Here is a 26596-nt window from a genome sequence, read left to right on the forward strand (position 1 = left end):
ACGTCTCCCCAACCCCACCCCCTCCCTCTGTATCTCTATACGCCCTACCTTTTCTCTAGTCCAAGTCATCATCATCTTCCCCCCAAATCGCTGCAATTTCCTGGTCTCCCGATATTTTCTTTTGTGGCTTTGTAACTCATTCCCCCACAGCCTCTGTGTAGATCGTGTCATGTCTCTTCTCCTCTTGAGAACCATCATTGGCTTCACAAACAACATCCCAAGAGAACACCTGCACACCGCCCCCTGTAAGACCGACCCCTCGCTCCTTCTTCAGCCTCATCTTGTACATCTCTCCCTGCTGCCTGTTCTCCTCCCAGCACATGGCTTTTGTTATCATCTTGAACACCCATGACCTGTCTAGCTCGGAGCTTTTGAACCTGTCTGCCCGGAATGCTCTTCCCTGCTTTGAGCAAGTCTGGCTCATTCTCATCTTGGACTTCTCAGTTGAAATATTACCTCTTCAGAGGGAAATTCCCCAACCACCCTCTTCAAAGCAGAATCCTCAGGTTCATTTCTGACTCAGCATCCCATTTATTTTCGTCAGAGCATTTACTACAATATGTAAACAACTTCTTTATTGTTTACTGTTAACATTTTCTGTCTAGAATGTCATGTATTTATTGCGCGAAAATCTAAGCTCATGAGAGCAGGTGGGTTGTGTCCAGATCACTCCTAAATCCCCAGCACCCGGCACATGGTGGGCACCCAGTAGCTTCTCAATGAGATCTTGTTAAATAAATGAATGGTTCCTACCAGTGGCGAAAATGTCTGGATTTAGATACAATTAGAAAAGCCTATGGTTTCATGAAATTGGGGCTCAGTGAACTCTGGGGAAATGTTCACCGGTCACTGGAGTTGGCGTTGCAGTCTATGGATGGGGTTATCCCTCCTGTCTTCCTTCACATAGGAACTGGCCCTTCCAAAGGTGTGATTTTACTCACCCTTAATAATTGCTTGAGAAGAAAGATCTAGAAAAAAGGGCTTTTCTAAAGCTAAGAAACGAGTTCACAAAAGAACTAAAAATAGAACTGTGATTCATGAACTTGCTAATGGGTTTTCCCTCCAGGGGAAACTCCTGGTGCACAGTGAAACCTCTCCTGGGCCAGAGCCTTGTGGGGTGCATGTCAAAGTAACCATGGAGCATCAGCTCTGCCGGTAGCTTGGCAGCCTGAACCCAAGGGGTATTCAAAGGGCTATGCCCGCCACAACGTTAGACTGTGCACCCTCCTGGCAGAATGCAGGTTCCTTCCCACGTTTCTCCAAGGTTTGTTCGAAGAGTTACTGACCTAGTTGACAACCTCATGGATAAAAATGGCAATGAGGAAAGCAAACATGCAAATGAATATTTCACTGTACAAACTGACCACCAAAGACGACGAGAGGGACCAGGAGTGAGTCAACTTACCACCCAGAAAAGAATTACACATAACTGGACATGGGTAAAAAGAAGTATCTTCTATGTTATATAATACTTATGTTATATGATATATCATATAATATATGATATACTTATATAACACAGGTTATATGTAGGTTCCCTTTCCTTCTTTAAAATACTTCTTTTTTTTTTAATGGAGCAACTTAATAGTGCGAAGTTTAATTACAGAGCCTGTGAATAGGAAAAATATTGACTGAGTACACTTGCTCTCTCGCCATTCACTGAAACATGCAAGCTGAGAGGAGCCAGTGGAAATGAACAGGATAAGCAAAGAAAAGAAGCCAAAGGACGATTGCCCTGCAGGCCTGGTGAGGGACCAGACTGGAGAATGAAGCAGGGATGTGGCAGCCTGTCTCCTACCCACTCACCACTTGACCTCTGCCCTAAACCTCCAGGACACCTCGTTCCCTACTCCCCACCCCCCACCCCCCGCCCCCGCGCTGGGAGTGAATCACTGTGGTTTTAAAACACTCCATGCAATACAAAGAACTCTCACACGAACCCTGTGGTTTGAGAGTACCTTCATGTATCATTTCCATCAGTATCATCCATGGACTCTTACCAATGACCTAAGAGCACAGGAAGCTACACACGAACACCTTCTGGCTGTCAGCAACCTATTGTGTCCACAGCCACCCCCAAAGGGGGAAAACGAAGCGCAGAGAAGCGAACGTCAACCCTACCTGGCAGTGGCAGCAGACCCCAACCTGTGTGATCAGTGATGGAAGACGACAGGGCCTCTGGTAGAAATGGATGGAAAGCCATTCTTACCTCCTCCCTCCTGGAGAGTTAGGGGAAGAGTCTCTACGGCAAACTTGGGTCCCTACCCAAACAATGCCAGGTGGGTCTTCGCTGTAACATTACTGAAGAGCAGAGGCCATCTTTCTCATAGGATTGTGAAGAGGAGGTGAGGGGTGGTGCAGGTGAAGCCCCTGGAAGGTGGCCGGTACCCCATCAAGTGCTCAGGAAGCGCAGCTGTTAGTTTAATCAACATGCCCTTTCCACTCCCCCCTTCCCCCTTTTCTCATTCACTCCGGACTCCTCCCCAGGGAGGCTGGGAGCTTATGAATTCCAGGATGTACTTCCCTGGGCTATGCTACCTCTTGAGATGCCACCATCTTCTGGTTCTTTCTTCACTGGGGCTGCTGCCCCAACTCCCAGGACTCCCCTGGAAAACTTCCGTTGGAAAAGGCCACCAGCGACTTCCTACCCTTTCCCCTGCTATCACTTTGCAGTCCTGGGAGAATGGCGGCCTCGCCCTCCCGGGTTTGCAAAGGGAGGTATGGGATTCTCCGGGGACTGACATTGGAGTAAATTTAAATTGGAAGCTCTCAAGACATCAAAGCATGCTTCCTCAAATTTTTTTTTTTTTTTTAAAGTAGAGATTGGAGAAGCTGGCAAATAGGTCTTCGTAAATACAGTAGGACAAAATATAATTTGATTTCTTTCATTAAATTTCTGGGTGAGTGGAGGCACAGAACTCTATGCCATGGGGCGGGCGGGGGGGGCGGTGAGGGGTGTTTTCTTATTGATGAGATGCACTGCGCAGGTCAGCTCCCTAAACCGAACAGAGAAGGGCGGCTTGCAGGGGCGGGGGGTGTGTGGCATCAGGGAACCTGCGCGTGTTTCGAGGGCCGTGGAGGTAGACGTGCGGGAGGGCGAGGCGCGCCAGGAGAGCGCGGGAAAGATTACTGGGGAGGTGAGGGCGCGCCCGCTCGCCGCGCCCTGGCCGGGCAAGGGGTGTGCTGCGCGAGTGGGGTGGGAGGGGGCAGCGGGCGGGGCCTGCCACGTCACTTGGAGAGAGTGTGTTGGGAAGGAAGGGCAGAGCGGGGAGCCGAGCCGCTGCAGCTGCGGCGGCTGCAGCGAAGGCACAAGGGCTGGGGAGGGGGGTCCGCGCGCCCCGGCGCCGGGGCGGCCCCAGGGCCCTCTCGCAGGCCAGCGGCGCGGCTCGGAGGGAGGCGGCGGCGGCCGCGGCGGCGGGAACGGCGACCTTGGCCAGCGGAGCCCGCGGTGGCCGTAGGGCGGAGGCCGAGCCCCGCCAGGCGCCTCGGCCGAGCCGGAGGGAGGCGCATCTGGCGCTCGGGTCCCAGCGGGGGTCTGGAGCTGCCGGAGGAACGCCGCGGGAGCTGGGACGTGCTGAGCGGTGTGGAGGGCGGACCCCCGCGTCCCGGAGCCCAGTCTGGGGAGGGGCGGGGGCGCGAAGCCACGCTTCTTGCCTGGCGTCCAGCGGCACACGCGCCGGGCTGCGGTTCCAGGTACCCCAAGCTCTGTCTAGCATCGGGCGCGGAGCCGAACCCTCCGCGCCCAGGCCACCTCCCCAGACCTAGCCCGGCGGAGACCGGGGCTTCGGGGCGTAGGGACCCGACGTCGGTCGTACCGCGAGCCCCACCCCGAAAAGAAGGCGCCGCCGAGAGCTGGGAGGCGGCGCCGCGCCCGGGAGGTCGTGTCGTGGGCGCCGTCCTGGTGGCGGGGAGCGCACCGCGGAGGGGACATGCGGTCGGAGAAATCCCTCACGTTGGCGGCGCCGGGGGAGGTCCGCGGGCCGGAGGGGGAGCAACAGGATGCCGGAGACTTCCCGGAGGCCGGCGGCGGCGGCGGCGGCGGCTGCTGTAGCAGCGAGCGGCTGGTGATCAACATCTCCGGGCTGCGCTTCGAGACGCAGCTGCGCACCCTGGCGCTGTTCCCCGACACGCTCCTGGGGGACCCCGGCCGCCGCGTCCGCTTCTTCGACCCGCTGAGGAACGAGTACTTCTTCGACCGCAACCGGCCCAGCTTCGACGCCATCCTCTACTACTACCAGTCGGGGGGCCGGCTGCGGAGGCCGGTCAACGTGCCGCTGGACATCTTCCTGGAAGAGATCCGCTTCTACCAGCTCGGGGACGAGGCCCTGGCCGCCTTCCGCGAGGACGAGGGCTGCCTGCCCGAGGGTGGCGTGGACGAGAAGCCACTGCCCTCCCAGCCCTTCCAGCGCCAGGTGTGGCTGCTCTTCGAGTACCCCGAGAGCTCGGGGCCCGCCCGGGGCATCGCCATCGTCTCGGTCCTGGTCATCCTCATCTCCATCGTCATCTTTTGCCTGGAGACGCTGCCGCAGTTCCGTGCAGACGGTCGAGGTGGAAGCAGTGGTGGTGGTGGTGGTGGTGTCTCCGCGGTGTCCAGGGGCAGTCAGGAGGAAGAGGAGGATGAAGACGATTCCTACACGTTTCATCCTGGCATCACCCCCGGGGGCATGGTGGCAGGGGGCGCGTCCCCTCTAAGTACTCTTGGGGGCTCCTTCTTCACCGACCCCTTCTTTCTGGTAGAGACGCTGTGCATCGTCTGGTTCACCTTCGAGCTGCTGGTGCGCTTCTCCGCCTGCCCCAGCAAGCCGGCCTTCTTCCGCAACATCATGAACATCATCGACGTGGTGGCCATCTTCCCCTACTTCATCACGCTGGGCACCGAGCTGGTGGAGAGGCAGCCGCGCGGCGGCGGCGGCGGCGGCGGCGGCGGCGGCCAGAACGGGCAGCAGGCCATGTCGCTGGCCATCCTCAGAGTGATCCGCCTGGTCCGGGTGTTCCGCATCTTCAAGCTGTCCCGCCACTCCAAGGGGCTGCAGATCCTGGGCAGGACCCTGCAGGCCTCCATGCGGGAGCTGGGCCTGCTCATCTTCTTCCTCTTCATCGGCGTCATCCTCTTCTCCAGCGCCGTCTACTTCGCAGAGGCCGACGACGATGATTCGCTCTTTCCCAGCATCCCGGACGCCTTCTGGTGGGCCGTGGTCACCATGACCACGGTGGGCTATGGGGACATGTACCCCATGACGGTGGGGGGCAAGATCGTGGGCTCGCTGTGCGCCATCGCCGGCGTCCTCACCATCGCCCTGCCCGTGCCTGTCATCGTCTCCAACTTCAACTACTTCTACCACCGGGAGACGGAGCAGGAGGAGCAGGGCCAGTATACCCATGTCACCTGTGGGCAGCCCGCCCCGGACCTCAAGGCGGCCGACAGCGGGCTTGGCAAGCCTGAATTCTCGGAGGCCACCCGCGAGCGGAGACCCAGCTACCTTCCCACTCCACATCGGGCCTATGCGGAGAAGAGGATGCTCACTGAGGTTTGACGGACGCAGGCCGGGCCCGCACGGAAGGGAGGCGCTGAGCAAACGGTCCCTTAGGGCTCCTTCCCATTCTCCCCTACTCGCGCCCCAGCTCCACGTGGCTTCCTGACTCCCTCCCCTACACCCAGCGGCTGGCGCCAGGACCACACACCTGGACGCCCAGTCTAGTCTCTGGACCCCTGCAGCATCCAAGGTTTCTCCATCTAAGTGACGTTTGCAAAATTCTAACGGTGCCGCCCATTCGCGGCCATCTTCTGTCCCATGGATGAGATTTCCCTCCGACCTGCCCTCAAGACTCTGATTTTTCACGCCTGGGACTTGTCATATCTCTCGGAAGAGCCATGTGGACAAGATGGAAACCAGGCCTACCTGGGTCCTTTTTCTCCTTGGCACCTGTGGCTTTGGGGCCCGCACCTGTCTTAGCTTCTGGCCGCGCGGTAACTGGCAGGAACGGGTGGACAGAAACAGTACTCCTGCTGTTGTTGTCCTCCAGCGCCCTGTAACAGCGGCTGGGCATCCTGAAGAGGACCCCTGGGAGAGCCTTCAGCTGCCCAGCCTGAAAATATGCTATTCGTCTCTAATCTTGGATGGAATTAGAGAAACTACAATTACGCTTGGCCCTTTGGAGGATACGAGAGTCAGTCCTGGACCAAAAGGGCCGATGGATTCTTCCAGGTGTGAATCTGGCACAGCAGACACCAGTCTTTGGTCTCCACTCTGACGCCCTGACTCTCTCTCTAGCTTCCAGGAAGGCTCCTTCTCAGACCCAAATACTCTTCCTGTGCAGAGGAGCTGGCGAAGGGGAACCACAGAGCTGGGAGAAATGGCTGAAAATAATCAAACACCTGGCTTGACCGCTTATCAGAAGAGAGGTGCCACGGAGACAGTGCCATCTCGGGGGGCAGAGGAGTCTTCTGCTGAGAGCAAATTTCTCTCCCTCACTTCCCCCGACCCTCCCTAAACCTCCGCCCTTCTTCCTGGGAGGTCTGACTTAGGATTGCTGTTGAAGGCTTTCTAAAGCAGACTCCAGCCTAAACCCACAGACAGGTAAAAGCACCCATTGGATGCTAGCGTGGGCTTTTTTTTTTTTTTCCCCATTTTGTGAGTAATGAGACAGGTGGTTTAGAATAAGGAAGAAGCATTATTCCTTTGCTGACAGCCTCACTGTTAGAGGTTTTTGCTGAGTCAAGCAAACATTCTCCTGCTCTGGCCCTGGAGCTGCAGCCAACAGCTCTCACTGGTAAGGTGCCACCTGGACCAAGTCATCTTCTGCTGTTGTGAACCCCCGTTTCTGTCCCCCTCATCACGTCGTTTCATTCATTTGTTGCCTTGATCAACTGTGGTGCACTGTTCTGAGCTCCCCTGGGTACAGTTCAGAAACTGTAAGGAAAGGACTGTTAACGAGTTTTTAATTTTATAAACTGGGCTTTTAAGGCTCCTTGATAAGAATTTTTTAAAAAATCTTTTCTCAAAGAGCAAACTTATGAGGGATGGCCTCTTGAGGGTTTGCTTGAGAGACACCGTCCGGACGTTGCCACACTTTACAGGGTAGCTTGGGTGCCACAGTCCCTCTTCGTGCCTCAGTTTCCCCACCCATTCAATGGGAACATTCATGTCTCCCCCCGCCCCCCCACCTCATGGGGAATGGCCCGTGAACTCATCTGGAAGGCTGGGGATGATGCTATGCAAACGTGTGAACTTCCGTAATGGCTTCTAGTTCATTACCACATTTCCCCATCTCCCATAGGCAGGGCCTCCCCTGAGAGATCCTGCCTTGGATCCAGAGCCCATGCACAGGCCATTCCGGGCCATTAGCTCTTTAAATCCCTCCCCAGCCTTGTGAACTGGGCCTTGGTCTTTCTTCTTACCCTTTGGCAAGGAGGATGCTCTTTGGAGCGATCCAGTGGGATCCTTTTAGGGCCAGACACCATCATCTTGATTGGGAGCTTGGCTTCTCCAAACCTGAAATGCAGTAGGAGATGCTCATGATTCAGACACTTGCTGTGAGGCCGTAAAGTGCCAGGTTTCCAAATCTCTTCTGGAATATCACTCCTGGCAATTCGGGTGGAAGAGAAGGCCCACCCAGAGGCAGAAGGGATGCTCCCAGCGAGGGTCACGTTGGAACCCGTATGCACGTGTCTCTGTACGTATGTATGCACCCGTCCTCATCACCATTTCCTTTTCAAGTCAGAGCCCGAAAGTAAAGGGTTTCTGGCGAGCTGGGCTCTCCAGGGACTCTGGTTGCCGTAGCAACCTTCCAGACTGTTTTCTCTATCTTCTGATTTGGGCAGCCAGGGAGAACAGGAGACGACGTATTCCCAGCTTCTGAAAAGGGGGACGCCTCTCACATGTGGGTTTAGGGGCCGGTGGGGCTAGGACAAGGATGCGTGACCTGCGGAGAATGAAGGGGAAGCAGGTCCCCGAAGCTTCCTATCTGGACCTTTCTTCCTGGTTTCCCCACCCAGTCATTGAAGGTGCCTCATCCTACCCCTGAGCCTTCAGAAACTTGAATGCTAAGCGACTGCCAGTTAAACCAATGTCCATATTATTTTTGTTTTTTTCAAATGGCCTTGGAGGGGACTAGCTTCTCCAGAGGCAGTCAAGCTGGGCCTCGCCAAGGGTCATACTAGTTTTAGTCCATAATAGCACTGTGGAGCCCTCACGTCCTCAGAGAGAGGCTCCTCCCAGCCCTAAGAGAGACAGAGAGAGGATGCTCCTTTTTGCCAAGGAACAGTCTAGCTCTTGGGAGGAATCTCCTAGGTGGTTCGTCTTAAGATACCGAAGAAAAACTGAGAGGCTGTGACCTGACCTCGCTCCTGTGAAGGACTCTCCGCCAAATGACCCCCTCTGACGCTGAGCCTCTCGATGTGGATTTCGCTCCCCGAGCGCCGCGACAATCTGTACCCGGTGTTGCTGTGACAGCTGGGGTGGCGATTTGGCAGCTGCCAGCAAAGGGGTTCAGGTCATCGTTACACCTGACTCGGGCCCACAGGGGCTCCCAGAGGTCTTCCTGGATCTGTGAAGCTCGGCTGAGACGTGGGAGATTCCTCCTGCCAGATCCGCCCCGGGAGAGGAGGGGACAGCTGGCCGCTCTTTGCACCCGAGGTAGGCTCTCCTGTTGGGGAGTTTCGTTCTGGCTCAGTCCTTCGGGCCAAATGAGAGCAGGGCTGGGGAGGGGCAGAGACAGGGCGGGAGAGAGTGTTTTGCGGGGAGGATGAAGCCTTTGGTTTCCTTTCCTTAGCGGCCGCCTCGCTCTCTGTGTGTTTTTGTCTGCATCTACTTTACTCTCCTTCTCTCTTTCTGTTCCCACACTGCTACCTCCCTCCTTCATATACATATATATTCGTATATATATATATAATTTATGTATTTATTTAGGCTGCGCCGGGTCTCTGTTGCAGCACGCGTGTGGGATCTAGTTCCCCGACCAGGGGTTGAACCCCAGCCTCCTGCACTGGAAGCATAGAGTCTTACCCACTGGACCACCAGGAAAGTACCCCTCCTCCCCTTCTAATCACCCCCTTTTCTCTGTGTTTCCCCTTCCTTCTTCTATTCAGTGTCACTTTCTCTGCCTTTTGTTTTGTTCTCACATCTCTGATTTCCCCCCATCTGCTGTTTGAACCTCTTCTTCCTCCTCTGTGTATCTCTCTCTCTGTCTCTCTCTTACATTCTCAGGGGCTGAGCGCTCCTTGGGGCATCTCAGTTGAGACTGCTTTTTGGACTCTAGGACGGCTGTGACCTAGGGTGTTTGCTCAGAAGCTTGTTCTCCGGCTGGAGGACCCCCTTTTTCCTGTCATCTTGGTACAGCTTCCTTTCCTAGGGTACCCACCTCTGTGGGCAGGGTCCTGGGCTTCTGGAGCAAGGTGAGGTTGCTGTGGGTTTAGAAGATGTCTCGGACAAAATTTCTGGAATCTGCGAGGATAAAATAGAGAAGGAGAAAGAGAGAGAAGGAACCTGATAGCAATACATTTCAGAGAAATACTCTGATTGTGTAGCACTGGGCTATGCTCACCTCAGCGTCTCCCAACCTTAAGAAGCATACAGAAAAGTTCAAGACAATGGCACAGTGGGAAAAGTGAAATAGACACAGAAAAGAGGGCTTAGGAGGAAGGCATAGAGTGGAATTAGACTAGAAGAAGTCTTAATTCAAGGGCAACCTTCCGACTGCCCTTAATTCACTCGGAGGGTCTCAGAGCTGTCTCTCTTGTCCACGGAAGGCAGAAGAAAAGCAAAGGACATAAATATCAGTGGTGCCAGGTGCCGGGGACACACCTTGGCATATGATAGGTTAAGATTCACCAACCGGTCCACAGGGAGGCTAGTGCATCTCCTGGCTGGAGGTCGTGTAGGCCGAGTCCCACCTGCATCAGGATATCAGGCGGCTTTGGGGGAGGGTAAGGGACATTTTCTACAAGAGGATTGTGATGACAGTTGTACAGCTCTATAAGGCAACCCCCAAAAGTCACTGAATTGTTAAAAAAGAAAAGTGACATGAGACTAATAACCTCAGAGTTTCACCTCTTGTCTGGGAGACGATTCGGTTTTATAAATCTAGGGGTTAAGCCTCTCTAAAGAGGGACCACACTGCATATTCAGGATGGAGTGACAGGTTTTTTCTCTGCCACACGGGGACACTTTAGAGCTTTCATGCAGCTGCTGCCCCTCCCTTCCAGTGCCAAGAACTGTTTGTTTTCTTTTGTTTTGAATTCTGACAATGAAACCTTTGTGGGATTGACATGCCCCTTTCTTTTTGCTCTGAAGACAGGCCAAGCCATTCCTGGTCGGTGCAGAGCCTGGTTAGCATGTGCTGAACTAGGATAAGCGCGTTGGACGTGACTCATTCATGACAGAGGATGAAAGGCAATGAACTCGCCTCCCCCCCCCACCCCCACCCCCACCAAGGGGTTTATACTTTGCCGGCAAAACAGAAACAATCAAAACCTCACAGACAAAAGCAGAAAACTCCACCTTATCTCTGTACCTGGAAACTCAGAATTCCTTAAGAAATTACACAGCAGTCAAGGTGTTTTTCTCCTGGCCTGGTCCCCATCCTCCAGCCGCTGATGGGGCCCGGCAGGCTGTGGTGCTTCCAGGAAACAGAAGAAGTAGGGGTGACAGTCTTCCCTTGGCTCGTTCCCCAAGAGTGCTCCTCGGGTGTCATTCTTCTCTCTCGCTCTCTCTCTCTCTTTTTTAAAAAAATATTTGTTTCTTTATGTGGCCGAGGCGGGTCTTAGTTGCGGCACGTGGGATCTAGTTCGCGGACCAGGGATGGAACCCGGGCCCCCTGCGTTGGGAGCGCGGAGTCTTAGCCACTGGGCCACCAGGGAAGCCCCTGTCGTTCCTCTCTTGCTCTTACTTGCCTTCCGCTCGCTCATCCTTTCCTTCACCACGACCCGCCCCCCGACCCCGGCCCTGGATGCTTTTCCTCACATGACACCTTCCAGTCCTGCTGTTTAAGATGCCTCCTCCGTCCGCTGGCGGAGCCCTCGCTTTGGGCAGTGTTTTGTCCCCCGGCATCTCTCCGTAAACGCCGAGATAGATTTCCAGAGGACACTGTCGTCCTGGGGCGACCTGGCTGGGACCTCCGGGCCGGCTCTGATTGGCTTTGACTGTGCGGTATTGCCCCGGGAAGCAAAGTTTGGTCGAATTCTAGCTTGTCAAGGTCACTTAGGGAAGGAAAAGAAATCCATTCTTTAAACCAAAAGATTTCCTCTGTCCGTCCCACTTGACTCCGGGCTTCCCGGGGTGCGCGGCTCCCTTGGGCCAGAATAAGACTGGAGCCTAGGGCTTTTCGGGAAAGGGAACCTCTGGACGCAGGCCACTGGGAATGAGGACAGATGGGCTCTAGTTCTCGTGCTACCGTGTCTCCCGATGAACCGCTTTCCTGTTCTGGGCTCGAGGTCCTTGTGGCGTTGGAGAGGGTCATTTCTTTCCCTTCCTTTTGCTCTGAACTCCTAGAGGAAAGGCATTCATACCACCCCTTGGTCCCATATATCTTTAAAAATTTTTACTGGAGTCTAGTTGATTTACAATGTTGTGTCAGTTTCAGGTGTACAGCAAAGCGACTCAGTTATACCTATACATAGATCCACTCTTTTTTAGATTCTTTTCCCATATCATATTTTAGATGATCACAGAGCACTGAGTAGAGTTCCCTGTGCTGGACAGTAGGTCCTCATTAATTATCTTTGTCCTCATCCCCTTGGGTCCCTAAAGAAGGCGTGGAAACCTCTCAGTGAGCACTTGGGAAAGGTTACCCCAAACAAGTGGCTGCTTGTTCCCAGAACAAGAGAGAAAAAAGAGGCGGACACCACAGTGAGTGCCATCAAGACTGGTCTCACCTTGGCTGTCACCTCACCTATTGGGGACCTAGCCCTGATGATGAGGGTTATGACAATTGTTTAAAAATGTATTTTATGGAAGTCGAGTTGCTTTATCATGTTGCGTTAATTTCTGCTGCACGGCAAAGCGAGTCAGTTATACATCTATATTCTTTTTCATATTCTTTTCCATTATGGTTTATCTGTGACGCTTTTTTCTTCTTTTTGAGCACGGCTCCGACCTCATCCTTGTTACTGTGGGAGGGGCTTTTCCTTTAGTCTGTCTCGTGCCTGGAGGACACTCTTTGCCCCGCCCTAGAAAAATCCTGGAGCCTTAAGCGGCCTCTGTCACAGGTGCAGGGAACGCAGACAGACCCCGGCTCCTTGGCGAGAGTGAAACCAACATCTCAGAGGAGCCTGCAGCCGCGCTGGCTGCGGCACTGCTATTTTTGACACGCTTGTTCTTGCTCCCAGGACTTGACAACCACGGTTTCCAGGAGACAGACAAACCCGCTCTTGGCAGCAGAGACATTGTCCTTTGGAAAAAAAAACACAGGAAGACGGTCCTGCGGCCAGGAGGGGCCGGGACCCATGCCTTCTTTCTCCTCCCGGAGGCCGGCACACCGACCCGCGACGTTGTGGATCTGAGGCTGCGCGGCCACCTCCACCGGGGAACCCATCCTCTCCCATGGGAGTGGGCCTCACAGGAATGAGAATGGCGCCATTCGTTTAAAAAAGCATCTCGAGCACATTCAGTCCTTTTAGACGTCGTGTCGTGTAACAGAGGTTGGGAGCCTGGACCCTGGAGGCAGGACGCCTGGGTTCAGACCCCACTGTCTGTCACCGACTGGGTGATGTAGACCAAGTTCTGAAACCTTCTGTGCCTCAGTTTCCTTGTCTGTAAAATGGGGGCATCGTGGGGCCAGTCTCACAGGGCTGTTCTGAGGGTTAGATGAGCTAGTGTGGGTACAATGTTGATGTAATACGTGACACCACGTAACATGATGTACACAGTACGACAGGCAGCCATCTGTGAGCGCGATCCAGAGGTTGGTATGATTATCAGTGCCGTTATCCTTCAACAACTGAATGCAGTGGGAAGGCTAGGTATTGCTTTCCTCGTTGAGGCTCAGAGGGCAGGTTCAAGGGCACCCGGCTTCCTCGTGGTCCATCGCCCTCAGGGGAAATGTAATGAACAGAACGCAGTGAGGGTCTGATCGGTACCAAACAAGAAGAGAGAATGAATTCGTGGTTCCTAAATGTGTACATAGACTGTTTCTTGTTTGTTTGTTTGTTGGTTTTTTCTTCGGCCGTGCCGTGCTACCTGTGGGATCTTAGTTCCCTGACCAGGGATTGAACCTGGGCCCCCTGCGTTGGAAACGTGGAGTCTTAACCACTGGACCACCAGGGAAGTCCCCCATAGGCCTTTTTTTTTTTTTTTTTTTTTTTTTTTTGCGGTATGCGGGCCTCTCACCGCTGTGGCCTCTCCCGTTGTGGAGCACAGGCTCCGGACGCGCAGGCTCAGCGGCCATGGCTCACGGGCCCAGCCACTCCGCGGCACGTGGGATCTTCCCCGACCGGGGCCCGAACCCGCGTCCCCTGCATCGGCAGGCGGACTCCCAACCACTGCGCCACCAGGGAAGCCCCTCCCATAGGCTTTTATTTACATGCCAGTTTGTCTTTTTGATGGAAAAGCAGCAAGCATCCTATGCTCTTTTCTCTGTGGGGCTCTGAAGGCACGGAGCTGCAGCTACATCTTTCTAGAGGGCCTTTCCTCACTCCATCACTGTTCTCCTCCCCTCACGTTTTAGCAGCCTCGGCGGGTCACTCTCCTACAGCATCCTCACATGCTTCCTCGCATCTTCCTTCTCGGGACAAACGCAGGGTCTCACAGTTAATCCTCGGGACAGAACCCAGAAGCTGGACCCGGCTCGGAGTTTTCATCCATTGTTCTAGCCGCTTTCAAAATCCCACCTTCCCCCGGTCCTCGCCCGCAGCATCCCCGTTTCACATCCCCCTGCACCCTTTCCCCTTTGCTGGCGGGGTACCTGTTGACGTTCCTTGGCTGTTTTCGAGCTGCCCTTTCTTCCTTTCAGGCGGAGGGTACAGGAGACCCCGGAGTCGGAAGACGCTGCCCCCCTGACTCCTGTGGGTCTCCATTTGCTTCCACTGTGACTGAGGGGCCGCTGCTGCACTGGGGGCCCTGACTCGGGCCAGAACGCCGTAGGCGCCCTCAGCTCAGTCCCACGGCCACTGCAGTATCTCACGCGACACTGCCTTCCCCATCCTGGATCCAGAGCTGCCTTTTGCTTTTGGAGTCAGAGAACTTGGGTCTGAGTCACTGTCTGTTAGCTGCACCTCGTTTAAACCTCTCCAAGCTTCCGCTTTGCCATCTGCAAAATAAGGAAGCAGATTCCACTTGCCCTACTTGGTTGCCGTGAGGCTGCAAGGGAACGGGTCTAGCAGGCCAGACAGTCTCAGCAGAGCCCCGTTCTCCCCTCCGCCAGGCAGCCCAGGGGGCCTCAGCGACACTGACCAGCAGCCGGGGCTGACCAGCCGCCTGCACCTGGAAGAAAGGGGGTGCCAGTTGACTGCAGTTTTGTTCTCTGAAACCAACATTGAAATGAAATATGACCTAAAAATAGACTCAGGATAGCAAGCCTTTTAACTAGAAGGCTCTTTTCCTCAAGGATTCACAGCAGAATCTCTTTAAATAAATTACATTTAAGACATCACTTAACATAGAGAAAGTAATCTGAATATGTCCTGTAAGAATATGGTGGATATACCGGTAATCTTTTTGGTTGGTTTCCAACCAAATAACGATTCGGAGTCTCACTCACCCCCGTCCCATGAGCCTCGGCCTATTGGGTAGGGCAGGATCCAGGGTCACAGATGGACAGAGAGAGCTGGGAGCGGTCATAAATGCCCCCATTCATGAAGGAGGGGTCTGACGTGGACAAGGGGAGTGACTGACCTGTGGTCACACATGCAGTCAGGGCAGAGCTGAGCCTAGAACCCAGTGTTTTCCGACTCCAATGCAAGTATATTTTTCTATCGAAAATGGAAACCTAAGGATTATTTAAACATTAAAAAAACCCAACTTTATTCATTTCTTATCTAACCAAACTCCTCAGCAGAGCTGTCCAGGAGGACATGGAATTAGTGCGTTTTAATTTCATCTCTCCCCTGACTTTCCAGGGGGCAGAGGCGGCAGGCCAGGCTAAGAGATCCTTAATCAGACCACCAAGCTCCTGGAGTTTGAAGGAAGGACCTGTAAGTGTCACCCTAGTGCAAACCAGAGGTACTTTTGTGCAGGGAAAAAGAGGTTTGTGTACAGCCTCTGACATCTAATCTCACTGAGTCAGAGGTTCTTTAACCTTTTAGGGCTTCACTTTTTCTGTTAAATTTAGTGACTAGGCTGCAGGAAAGCGTCTTAGATTAGAAAGCAGGAAAGCTGGAGGTCATCTGAGACTTCTGTATTTTATAGAGGAAGGAAGGGAGACAGAAGGTTGGCCTCTTACCCAGCAGTGCCGACTTCTGATGCCCTGGGAAACAGAAATCCGCTTCTAGGCTCTTCTCTGCCTTTTGTTGCCCTGGGAGGAAAAGAGAAGTTACCGTTGGGTTACAGATCACTTATAAATCACAGCACTAGGGGCAGGAAGAACCAAGTTTCCAGAGGCCACGGTAACTGGTAACTGAGCCATAAATCAGACAGATGCTCTAAGGCAATTTGGCATTGCCGGGAAGAGACAGAAGTCTGGTGCGCGCTGGGGAAGAACGCTTGTGGCCCGTGCAGGACTGCTGTCTGGTTTAGAGGACGGGTCATGCTAAATGTCTGTGCAGCGTTGCAGACAGCTACCACAAAGCGCCTAACCTGAGGCTCTGCAGGTCAGTCCGGAGCAGGTGCCTTAAATCGGTAATGTGTGGGCCAGATATGATGAGACATAAGAAATATTGGACACAAAGGCGGGAAGAATAAAAACACAATACAAGAAAAGTTGGAAGATTTCACCTGCAGACCTGGATATTTGTTTTCTTCTGAAAAACAGTAGGTCTGGTCTCCTTGGTCCTGTGTTTCAGTGTTTCAACCCCAGTCCCTTTGGAAGGGCCGGGCGCTCTTGCCAGGTGCCCACGGAGGCTGGGGCCCCTGTCGCTTGCACTGCGCCCCCAGCCTTGGGTTCCTGGTAGGAGGAAGACGTCTCCCTGTGTGTGCATTTCCACCGCAGGTGGGAACGTCAGAGACGGAACGGGTGCCCTGTGCGGGGACAGGCGGCAGCCGGCCTCCTTCATCTGGTGACCGGTGGACTGTGGCGTGTGTGGCCGCTCTCGGAAGCCCTCCCGTGGGACCGCGTTGGACTGAGTCACGGCGGACTGTTAGGTGGGGCTGGGAGGAGGGTGGCTGTCGGACATAGACGGTGGGGATGGAGGCGAGGGCTTGGCAGCAGGCGAGGAGACAGTCACGGCTCCGGGTGAGAGACAGTCATGTGGCTGCAGGAGAGCAGCGGGCCTCACAGCGATCAAGAACACACTAAGGCAACGTAAAAATACGACGCCACCTCTGTCCCCTGGGGCTCACTGCCATCGCCCTTGCGTAGGCGCTCAGCACCCGATGTTAGAATTATTGCAATAAAACCATTCAATCCGCAAGAAAAAAGAAGCTATGTGCTCTGTCCAATCACGTAAGCAGGGAGATGTGTGAAACAATGAAGGATTTCCGTCTAAAATGAGAAAAAGGCAAACTGCGGTGTTGAGAGACTTCCGATTTGAAGATGACTTCCTGATGTCAGATAACTAGGCGTCCCCCGTGCCTGCTGGCTGGGACGGGAGAGAGTTGAGAGTAGCCATTCCCAAAGTGGGCCCACGTGGCTTTCCGGGGTCAGCATAGGCCCCGCAGCACAGGCTCTGCATCTGGCAGCTGTCTGCGACATCTCGACCCCACGGCCAGCCCCAGATCCCTTCCTGCCCCTCTTCTGAGATTCTTCCCAGCGAGTTTCAGCTCCCAGGGGATCGCTCGTGTCGGTGAGATTTACCAGCCGAAAGTTAAATAATTGTGGAGTTGGAATCATGTCCATTATCGCTTTGGGAGACAGATAAGAAAGTCTCTCCTCTTTTCATGGCTTTATGTGTATAATTCCATTACAGTATTTCAGGGCTGGAATCCAGGTGGAGAGTCTCAAAAGCATTTTGAGTTACAGTCAGCCCCAAATCCTCAGGTTCCCAAGAGAGGGCTAGATTTCACGCTGGTCGCTCTTCACCGGGGACAGCTTTCACTGCGGGAAACCCAAGTTTCAAAGGATGCTGTAACCCTTTTCCTTCCCCTTCCCCCCAAATATTTACCGTTTCCAGGAGTGTGGAAAAAATGAAATCAGGTTAGACTTATAAAGGCCTTCCATCTTAATACTTGTCTGCCTCACTTTTTCCAATAGACGCACTTCTAAAAAGTTGCTGTTTTTGCCATGAGTGTGTGTGCGCCCGCATGTACACACGTATAAAAATAATAGACTCGGGGCTTCCCTGGTGGCGCAGTGGTTAAGAATCCGCCTGCCAAAGAAGGGGACACGGGTTCGAGCCCCGGTCCGGGAAGATCCCACCTGCCGTGGAGCAGCTGAGCCCGTGCGCCAAACTACTGAGCCTGCGCTCTAGAGCCCTCGAGCCACAACTACTGAGCCCACATGCTACAACTACTGACGCCCTGGAGCCTAGAGCCTGTGCTCCGCAACAAGAGAAGCCACCAAAATAAGAAGCCCACGCATCGCAAAGAAGAGTAGCCCCCGCTCGCCACAACTAGAGAAATGCCGCGCGAAGCAACGAAGACCCAACGCAACCAAAAGTAAAATTTTTAAAAATAATATAGACTCACTTCCTATCAGAGGTGTTTTCAATAGAAAGGGGCCTTTTCACATTAACAAAAATCACAATATAGCTAAATTTACATGAGGATAGCTAGTCTATAGGAAAATGAACCTCAGCTAGTTGGTGGCATAACTTCCTATGCCATCCTAATTCCTGCCTGCAATGGTGGGAAAAGGAATGCTCTGGTATTAGAAAGGGTGGGGGTCGCTGACCAGATGTGAGAAGGAAAGAGCCCTTCTGTCCGTTAGCAGAAGTAGGGTATATTTTTCAAAATGTATGTTCAAAAGTGAGAACTCTAATAAGAGACTCTTGACCATTTTCCTCTCTTTCTTACCGCATTTTGGCTCTCGAGGTACTGAATCTTCCAGGTGCAGCCCTGCGTTTTCCATGTCTATCGCCGTGTCGGGAGAGGGGGGGATGGGAGACATGACACAGTTCGGAGCCCCTCGTTTCTCTTGTTTTCTCTAACCAAGTAGGAAGCGGGGATGTCGGCCAACATGGGAGTCTGGCTGTGCAGCTCTGTGGCCTTGGGGGCTTTGGGAACCTCTCTGAGCTTTGCTTTCCTTCTCTGTAAAATCGGAGCGTGAATGTGATAGCATCCCTCCTGGTGGCTAGTGGAATTTCACGAGATAATGCTATAGCCAAGGTGCGTCACACGGCTTGGCGTGTAGCAAGCATCCCGTCAGAGAGGGTTATTATTTCCATGGTCCCTTTCTTCTTTCCCTTGTTCAGTGGGGTGCTGAGGCAGCAACAAGCCTCTGAAAATTGCCCAGCCTTTAGAAACAGTGGAAACCACTCAAAGCTTTCATAATTCAGTCCTTTGGGAGATACATAATAGTTTCTCTCACTTTGCAGATTTAGACTTCCTGACCTAACCCTGACCACGGTTCGGCTATTCAATCATCAGATACTCGACCGTCACAGAGGTGACTCGCGCAAAGGGGCTTGATGCCATGTTAGACTTGAAAACTGCTTCCACGCTAAAAAAGCCAGCGAAAGAATATCCAAGGATTCTGATAAATTCCTTTAAAAAGAACATAAGCAATGAGGCGACTTACCCATTCAGAATCCCTGGAAGCAGTGGGAACTTCCAGCTCACTTAAGAATTAAGTGAACGTGTGAGTGAGGGTGGAAAGATCCTGTATCTCAGCTCGTTACTTGCCTGGCTTCTGGGCCCAGGTGCATATGCTTCCTTGTGTGACCAGCAGCTCATAAATATGCCTTTAGTGAAGTGTTCGGGCTCGAGCGACGTTCTTTGGAGTTACAACACAAGCAGGTGGAAAATATGACTCAGTTTACAGAGAATGCATTTTTTTACACACAGCATTTCAGGAATGTGTTGAATTTACAGGGAAGTCAGCTGAACTCGTTGATTGATGAATAAGTAGAGAATAAGACAAAATGACATGGAATAATTGAGCGGGAAGAGACCTCCAGAAGTTAGGGCATCCCCTACTCTGCCCTGCAGTAGAGTGAGTTCTTAATTAGCCCAGGCCTCTTCTGAAACATCCCCAAAGAGGATCCTTAACCTAGACCCCCTCAAGGACATGTGTTTGAGCTTCACAACCTTTGTTGTCGGGATGTTTTTCTCCTATCTCAGTTACACATCTCCTGTGATACTTTAAACTTCCTTCCTCCCATTTTGTCTTCTACTGAAACGAATACTGCCCGTCTTACCTAGAATAGCATCTTTTGCCACTTCCTGGCACTGTGATCTGTAGAGCACTAGTCCTTAATGACATTCCCGTGGGAAAAGAATCCCTGGGCACTACGTCTGTTTCAGAAATGCTGCCTCTTGGAGATACACAAGGCATATGTGCAGATGAAAGGCTCTGAGAAGTCCTGCAGCACATAAACCTATTTCACTTCTTAAACCAGTACTGTTCAAATTGTTTTTTTGTTTTTTGTTTTTTTTACTACGGAAGCTCCACCTCTTTTGCGGGGGTGGGGTGGGGAACTTCTATTCATGTCCCACAAACACTGGAATCCAAGGAATATATTTTGAGAAACTCAGAGATCTACAACTCATGGTGATGCATTGGGGTCCATGAAACCTCAGCCCTTAAAGGTTTTCTCAGATGGACTGTTGTGTAGCTTCTTATCAAGCCTCTTAAAGTTTTCCACACTCCTCTTTTTTTTGCGGGCCTCTCACCGCCGTGGCCTCTCCCGTTGCGGAGCACAGGCTCCGGACGTGCAGGCTCAGCGGCCACGGCTCACGGGCCCAGCCGCTCCGCGACACGTGGGATCTTCCCGGACCGGGGCACGAACCCGCGTCCCCCGCATCGGCAGACGGACCCCCAACCACTGCGCCACCAGGGAAGCCCCCCACTCCTCTTGAGTTTGTGAAGAGGCTTATAGAATCAGTGATTCGATAAGGCTCTGAATAATGTGGAAAAAGACATTCTCTCCCCTGCTGACCTTCTTCTTAAGTAGAAGTCTTTGAGAAAAATAACTGTCAGAGTTGTTCTTATTTATTAGATTTGGAGTTTCTCTTCTACTTTCCCTGCAAGCGTCCATACTTCAGATACACTTCGCCAGATGACTGGCGTGCCAGTGCTATCTTAGGGTGCTAGCAGCCCGATTCCCATGCATGTCGTTAACCAAACCAAAGATTAGGACATACATTTCTTTCTTCTTCCAAATGACGTCACTGTGCACAGCTGCCTCTATGAGGTGGCCATCGTTATCTCTATTTTACAGACGAGTAAGCAGAGGCTCCGAGAGGTGAAGTAACTTGCCTACAACCCCGCAGCTAGAAGTGAAGGAGACACGATTTATACTCGGGGTTTAGTGCCTGACATAACGAAGACTCAGAAAATGTTTCCTTCTCTGCATGATGCTTCCAACATGCAGGAGGCACTCTGGAAAGATCCTGAGTTTTTTCAGGAAGAGGAAAATGCCTTTGCCTGTGGTAGGAAGTCAGGAGTTCAGGTCCCAGCTCTTCTAGGACATGCATTTCTATTCACAAGCACTTTTCCAACTAAATCAGGCCTTTTCATGGAAACTTCCAAGTATAGCCTTTACTGCTTATCCTACTTATGAAATCTTATTCTCCATCTGAGCAAGACACAAAGAAACACTAGCAGTGAGCTCTAAGCAACCAGGGTTGGAGTCTTCTGTTCCATTTTCCTAAATACCGTTTTCAAGTTCGACAGCTCTTGCTGTCTCCTGAGGTACTGCAGGCGTTGGTCCCTCCCCGTGGGACTGGGTTCCTCCGGTGCTGGCATGTAAGTCCTCTGGGAAGCTCGTTCTGCTAGGTGTTCTTTGTTCCCGAGGGCTCCTTACCTCTGACGCCTCTCTGCTCATCCCAGGAGAGGTCTGATGCTCTTGTCTGCTCTTCTACCAGCCGGTCCAGGATGAGATTCTTCCATGCTTTGCCTTCCGTGCTCGGAGGCAAAAGGAAAGAGGATATAGCTGCTCTTGACCTGCTGTCGCCTTTGTATCTGCACCTTCTCTGGACATCTTGGGCTGTGAGGAGGAGTTTCTGATAACTGATTGTTTCTTTCATCTTTAAATCCACCAAGAGTCAGAACAAGTGGGCTCTGGGGAAGGTGGGAATCATATAATTCTGGGTCTGTCACTAACTTGCTGTGACCCTGAGCAAAAGCTGCGTGCCTGGCACTGGGCTGGTATTAGCTGTCGCTATTATCCTGTGTCCCGGTGTCTTCATCGGTATAGTAAGGTGGTTGCATTCGACAATTTTTGAGCTTTTGCTTTGCAAATTCTATGGTTGCTCAAGCCTGTGCCTTAAATGCACAGCTGGTTCCCTCCATAACTTGGCAAACTTTATTGCTTGGCTTTTACCACCAGAGTGATCTTTTAAAGAGAGAGCTGGAGTCAACTTAAAATTTCAACTTTACATAGAATTATTTAATTTCAGAGGTTCTCTACTCCAGTCTCTTATTTTACAAGATCAGAACTTAACACTTAAAAATATACTGAGCAGGTTATAGCAACGTTTTGAAAGCAACGTCTTGATTTTTTAATGTGATACCAAGTATGAGAAGTCTCTTCCGCCTGCTTTTCTCTTACTTTTTCTCTGTCTCTCTTCCCTCCTTCCCTCCTTCCCTCCCTTCTTTCTTAGATGAAGTCTATCTTCGTTATTCAGTGATTTCCAGATCTTTTAAATCTCAGAGTATCAAATAAACATCCCTCGGTGCTGTGGCTGCGTCAGCACCTTGGCTTTACGACTGGAAGAGCATCGAGCACAGAGACATGCTTCTATATTATGGAAAAGCAGGGGATGCAGGCCAGCAGGGATGCCCACCTATGTCCTCTGGGTCTCTGGCTCCCCAGCTGCAGAGGGAGCCTGTAGAAACGACAAAGCGAAGAAAAGTTGGTACAATTCTCTGGTATCTTCAGAGTAGAAGCCGGCTCTTTCCATTTCTGGGAAACCCCAAGGGCAGGCGTTGGACTGTACGCTGGGGTGGCCCCACTGAGCTGTGCAGCGGTTCTGAATAGTAAGGCCTGTCCAGCTCCGCCCCGGAAGCTGGGGCTGCACATCGGGGCCAGGGTCCCCCCTGAGCCGGGTCCCGGTCCTGCACGGGCGCCACGGGTCCTGGTGCCTTTCGGTGTTTGTTCAGCAACCCCATCCATGTAGTCTCCTTTCCTAGTGCTGGTGCAGAGCCTGACGAAGCAGCAGAACCCTCCCCGGCCGCGGATCGAGAAAGCCCATGTGGGCTCCGAGTTTACTCTCTGGCCTTGAGCAAATGGCTTGAAACAAACATTTTATTTACTGACTTTAAAAGTAGAATCTGGGGCTTCCCTGGTGGCGCAGTGGTTGAGAGTCCGCCTGCCGATGCAGGGGACGCGGGTTCGTGCCCCGGTCCGGGAGGATCCCACGTGCTGCGGAGCGGCTGGGCCTGTGAGCCGTGGCCGCTGCGCCTGCGCGTCCGGAGCCTGCGCTCCGCAACTGGAGAGGCCACGGCGCGGAGAGGCCCGCGTACCACAAAAAAAAAAAAAAAAACAAAAAAAAACGTAGTATCTGCTCATTATGGAAAATTAGTACAATTCAGAAAAATATAAGGAAGAAAACGAAAGTACCCCTAATCCCACAACCAGAGACTTTCAGTGTCGGTATTTTACTGGGTTTTTCTTTCAGACTAGCTCTGTCTCTGCATCTGTATCTCTGTTGAGACCATTCTGTGTTTCATTAAAAAAAAAAAAAAAAACTCCATGTTATGCCTCTAATTTTCTCATGCAATTATTTTTTTAATAAATTTATTTTTGGCTGCGTTGGGTCTTCGTTGCTGCACGCGGGCTTTCTCTAGTTGTGACGAGCGGGGGCTACTGTTGGTTGCGGTGTGTGGGCTGCTCATTGTGGTGGCCTCTCTTGTTGTGGAGCACGGGCTCTAGAGCGCAGGCTCAGTAGTTGTGACGCATGGGCTTAGTTGCTCCCTGGCATGTGGGATCTTCCCGGACCAGGGCTCGAACCCGTGTCCCCTGCATTGACAGGCAGGTTCTTAACCACTGCGCCACCAGAGAAGTCCCTCTCATGCAATTATTATGTAACCATCACATAGGTGCACCATCATTTTGGTACCCTATCCCTTACTGTGGGACATTCAGGTGGTTTTCTAGCTTTTTGTTCTAAATGATGCTACAGTGAACATTTTCCCTATAGATCAGTGTTCGCATTTATGACTGTCTCCTTAGGCTGTGTTCCTACCAGGGTCAGGCGGCATGAATAAATGCAGCAAATTATTTTCGTGGCCTCAGCTTCCTTGCCCATCATAAAACAACAACAGAAACGACAATGATTAAGAGCAGGAGACCCTTCCCCAGCATCGCGTGGGCAGCCGGAAGTCTATGAGCTTCGCGGTGCACTGACTCAGTTACTCTCCCAGCAGCGCTGTGAGCACCCCCAGCCCAGGGGAGCCAGTGGTCCAGGATCGCACGGCTAGAAAGTGGGGTGGTGGGATTGCACGCCAGGCAGTCTGGCTCCAGCATCCTTGCCATCAACCGTGATGCTAATACTGCCCCCCCCCCACCCCGTGAGATGCGGGAAAAGCCCCAGGGCGCCATCCCTCCTAAGGTCATCTGCATCACGTGATTCTACACCAGCCGCGCTCCCAAGTAGCACGGTTGCCTGGTGTGAGTCCCCCGCTCCTTGAATCCTCTTCACCCCTGCATTTGTGTGCGTTTGCGTGTGTGCGTGTGTGCGCGTGTGCGCGCGCGCGCTTGTATGACCGTCGGAATGGAACAGAGCCAGCGGAGAGTGTGGAGCAGAAAAGCCTGGACATCTATTGACAAAACAATAAAACCCTGCTAATGGGTGTTATTATTATGGACAACTCATCACGGTATCCTCCTTTCCTTAAGGTTCTCAGCCTCTGTGGCTGGGAAATTTGTCACGTTATAATTGGGCTGTCATCCCCGTGGAGCAGGGATGGGATGGGATGTGCTGTCTAGCACGACCCTGTCCCAGAGACACACGTCGGTACATATGCCTCGAGGAGGGCCCGTCCCCTCCCAGAGCGGCTCCGCCCGCGCTGTCTAGAGCAGTGTGATACCCGCGGGGGAGATTCCTCATCCTGCAGGGAAGGAGGGAGTCGTCGGACTTAGCATAGAAGGAGGGTCCAGGCTGCCTTATTGCGTGGCCAATGCAGAGATTACCTGTCCTCCCAGAAATTCTGATGCGGGAGATCTGGGAGAAGCCGAAGATCAGCCTCTCTAATACGTGTGCGCTAGGTGATCGCGTTCAGGAAGCCTGAGGAGGTCTTAGGTGGTGGGTCTCCACCTCGCCAGGGCTTCAGAATCACCTGAGAAGCTTTTTAAAAAGTATCACTTCCTGCCCCCTCTGCTGTCTGAACTCCTTCCTGCTCCAGCCCAATTTGAATCATTAATCTAGGATGGGGTCCAGGAGCAACATTTTTTAAAAAGCTTCTCAAGAGATTGTAGGGTGCGGCCACAGTTGGGGGCCGCTAGTCTAAGAGGTTCTGGCGATAATGATTTACACCTTCACATTTAAGTGCCCCTGACATTTTACAAAGCTCTTTCACAACTGAACATCACAAGAGTCCGCTAAGGTCAGTAGAGCGGGCATTTTTATAACTTTCCGTGGCCCACAGAGGTTTACTGAGTTGGCCAAGGTTGCACAGCTTTTCCCTCAGTCACAGTGGATGTTCCCTGCCCAGCCCAGGCCAGTCCTGCCAGGCCCTTTGGGAAAGGGCACCCTCCCCTCCCAGAGGATCCTCCAGGAGAGAATCAGCCTCCACCAGCTGCCTCTAGCGTGGAGGCTCTTTCTTTTCATTCTCATCTGAATCCCTTCCACCGCAGCCCCTCTTCCTCCTCAGAAAGCCTCCTCATGAAATGTGCCAACACATCTTTTCTGCAAGCTCCACCCAACGTAACAGATAATGGCCCCGAGGGACACAGGGGTCCCTAGGACCTAGCCCTTCACGGCTGATCCTTTGCATTAGCGCTTGGCTGGAGTGAGCAGGCTACCTCCAGCACAGCAGCTGCCCAGGGCCCCCCTTTGCTTCTCCCTAGCTCTTACCTCCCATCCTAGTTCCCCCTTCACCACCAGAGCTTCTCTCCTGCACCCACTCCCTTCCCATCCCGCCCCCAGAACAACCTTCAGGCCCACCTGAGTCCTTCCTGCGGGCCCCTGCAGTGGTGGGTCTCCTCTCTGGACGTCCGGGATGGACCGGCGCTTAACAAGGTGGACCAGGGAGAGGAAGACAGAAGTAGGTACCTGCACACGCTGCCATCGTCTGCCCAGCACACCAACTATTGGCTCAAACTCTCCCCCGACTCAAAGCAACGGCTTCTGTCTCTCTCGTTCCTCTTCCTCTCCTCGTTCAAACCTTTTCCCTCGCGCAGGCCGTACCCTGGACCGGCTCCCAGGGACTGCAGGCTCTCTGTGTCAGGATCCTGCCTCCTCGGTCCCTGGGATGCAGGGAGGGGGGAGGGACGGGCAGGAGGCGGGGTTTGGCTTCTGGGCGCTGCAGGCTGCAGCGCTGCCCGGGAGGAGGAGGTGCAGGGGCAGGTCCCCTCCTTCCTTCCTTTCACCTGCTCAGCAGCCTTGTGACATGTGACACCACCACCTGGCAGAGGCCCTCGGAGTGTCCTTCCTTCTCTCTCCCCGGCCTGCCCGCCGCAGGTCAATTGCTTTGGAGGGTTGGTGTGGAGGGTCAGTTAATGTCCTCATGACTTTTGCTCCCCAAGGACCAACTTTCAGGAAAGGCATGGCCTCTGCTCTCAAGGCCGGGCCCCCGCTCTGGCCCGCTGCTCTTATACAACAACTCTGTGCAGCTTTTTCTGCCAGGAGAGAGGATTTGGAAGCAGGGAAGAGGCGTTTGACGGGCTCGCCTTTTCCAAAACAAAGGAAGCAAAGGTGTGGTTTCCCAGGGCCTGGAATGGCTGGCTTGGTGAATCTTCACCGTTCTGGTTGGGTGTCATCAGAGAGAATGGTTATTAGTGGGGCCAAGGGCCCGTCACTTGTTACCCCCCTGAGCCTCTTTCCAAGAAGCCGTGAGTTGGGACAGAAGGCCCTAGTTTGCTCTGGGCTATAGTCTCTCGGTGGAAGAGATGAAAAACCTCCCAACCATGAGAGCGGGGAGGGGTCTGATCCATCATCCAGCTTCCCTTCCTCATGTTTTTTAAAAGCATCTTTACTGGAGTATCATTGCTTCACAATGGTGTGTCAGTTTCTGATGTATAACAAAGTGAATCAGCTCTACGTATGCGTATATCCCCATATCCCCTCCCTCCCTCTTGCGTCTCCCTCCCACCCTCCCTATCCCACCCCCCTAGGTGGTCACAAAGCACCAGCTGATCTCCCTGTGCTATGCAGCTGCTTCCCGCTAGCTAGCTATTTGACATTTGGTAGGGTATATATGTCCCTGCCACTCTCTCACTTCGTCCCAGCTTACCCTTCCTCCTCCC

The 26596-nt window shown here is 52.9% G+C and overlaps 2 protein-coding genes and 1 long non-coding RNA gene across 9 annotated transcripts in view; 2 read left to right on the top strand and 1 right to left on the bottom strand.

Moving 5' to 3' along the window:
- The window catches only part of GALNT8 (polypeptide N-acetylgalactosaminyltransferase 8), an 89861-nt gene that overhangs the window by 48034 nt on the left and 15231 nt on the right, over positions 1–26596 (top strand).
- KCNA6 (potassium voltage-gated channel subfamily A member 6) overlaps positions 3419–26596 on the top strand; it is a 203132-nt gene continuing 179954 nt past the window's right edge. For 3 of the 7 annotated variants that reach the window (XM_067008584.1, XM_067008583.1, XM_067008587.1), the window contains exon 1: positions 3419–8636. In XM_067008584.1, the coding sequence (XP_066864685.1) occupies positions 3930–5534 (1605 nt within the window). In that variant the 5' untranslated portion in view covers positions 3419–3929 and the 3' untranslated portion in view covers positions 5535–8636. Of the gene's footprint in view, positions 8637–12325; positions 13118–26596 lie in introns of those variants that run through there. The other 4 variants (XM_067008581.1, XM_067008580.1, XM_067008586.1 and 1 more) reach the window with 2 other exon arrangements.
- LOC136792240 (uncharacterized) lies at positions 7158–25579 on the bottom strand. Its single transcript, XR_010835740.1, has 4 exons — positions 25404–25579; positions 15376–15447; positions 9361–9443; positions 7158–7493 (listed from the first exon to the last, which is right to left on the bottom strand). It is a non-coding gene; the product is annotated as an uncharacterized lncRNA (long non-coding RNA).

Source organism: Kogia breviceps, chromosome 12 (assembly GCF_026419965.1).
Source record: "Kogia breviceps isolate mKogBre1 chromosome 12, mKogBre1 haplotype 1, whole genome shotgun sequence".
Classification (NCBI taxonomy): Eukaryota; Metazoa; Chordata; class Mammalia; order Artiodactyla; family Physeteridae; genus Kogia; species Kogia breviceps.